The sequence below is a fragment of the Eurypyga helias genome, unplaced genomic scaffold, assembly GCF_000690775.1.
Source record: "Eurypyga helias isolate BGI_N326 unplaced genomic scaffold, ASM69077v1 scaffold33363, whole genome shotgun sequence".
NCBI classification, from domain to species: domain Eukaryota; kingdom Metazoa; phylum Chordata; class Aves; order Eurypygiformes; family Eurypygidae; genus Eurypyga; species Eurypyga helias.
In genome coordinates this window covers 541-1,493 of record NW_010243684.1, presented here as the reverse complement: position 1 = coordinate 1,493, position 953 = coordinate 541, and the positions used below count along the sequence as shown (strand labels likewise).

Here is a 953-nt window from a genome sequence, read left to right as displayed (position 1 = left end):
TCTCAGAGAGCAGGCTGCGAGAGTGGCCTGCAACAGGTGTGTTGAACACCCCAGATGTGACCCGTGGCATCAACCCTGCAGACCTCCAGCCATCACCGTGGCTGCTGTTGCTGCAGGGGACCCTGCCAGCTGGGGGGAATTCCCACCCTTTCCTTCCTCACCCATGGCCACCCTGGGGCTTAGCGCTGATCAGGGCCATGGGGCCCTTTGGCGTGTCCCTGTCCTGGTGGTCACCAGGGCCGACGCGCTGGGCTCTGGGGGAGCCGGGGATTGTCGGGATCTGATGCTGTGGGCGAGCGGGACGGCCAGCAGCAAGGGGCTGTCTCTCACGGCATCTCTCCCCACAGGGCCTGGCTGTGCTGGTCCTGTTCTGCGTGCTGAATGAGGAGGTGCGGGAGGCCTGGAAGCTGGCCTGCCTTGGCAAGAAGGGGCAGAGCGAGGAGGCCACGAGGAGCACGCAGGTGGGCGAGAGCAGGAGCAGCCCAGGGGTCTGGGGATGGGCTGCCTGCCCGGGACAGGAGCTGACCGGGACTCCCCCGCTTCCCGGGGGGATGGCAGATGTGGGTGGGAAAGCCATCCCCTGGGCACCTCCTTGACAGGGCACGTGCCTCTCCCTGCCTTGCCAGGGCCCCAACGCCTACAACAACACGGCGCTGTTTGAGGAGAGCGGGCTCATCCGCATCACCCTGGGGGCCTCCACCATCTCGTCAGTGAGCAGCGTGCGCTCTGCCCGCACCCACTCCAGCCAGCGTGCTTACCTCAGGTAGGGAGTGGTACGGAGCTCCGGGGTGCTGGGGGCGCCCGGGCAGAGCCGAGGGCTCCTTCCAGCAGTGTGCCCAGGTGGCCAAGAAGGCCAACGGCATCTTGGCTTGTATCAAAAACCGCGTGGCCAGCAGGTCCAGGGATGTGATTCTCCCCCTGTACTCGGCACTGGGGGGGCCGACCCTCGGGTA

At 66.6% G+C, this 953-nt stretch overlaps 1 protein-coding gene across 1 annotated transcript in view; it reads left to right on the top strand.

The window, feature by feature from the left end:
- Positions 1–953, top strand: part of LOC104508043 (cadherin EGF LAG seven-pass G-type receptor 3-like) — a gene marked incomplete at both ends in the record, with an annotated part of 18,337 nt that overhangs the window by 16,989 nt on the left and 395 nt on the right. Inside the window, 2 exon segments of the mRNA XM_010149514.1 lie at positions 348–488; positions 627–763. Coding sequence (XP_010147816.1) covers positions 348–488; positions 627–763 — 278 coding nt within the window.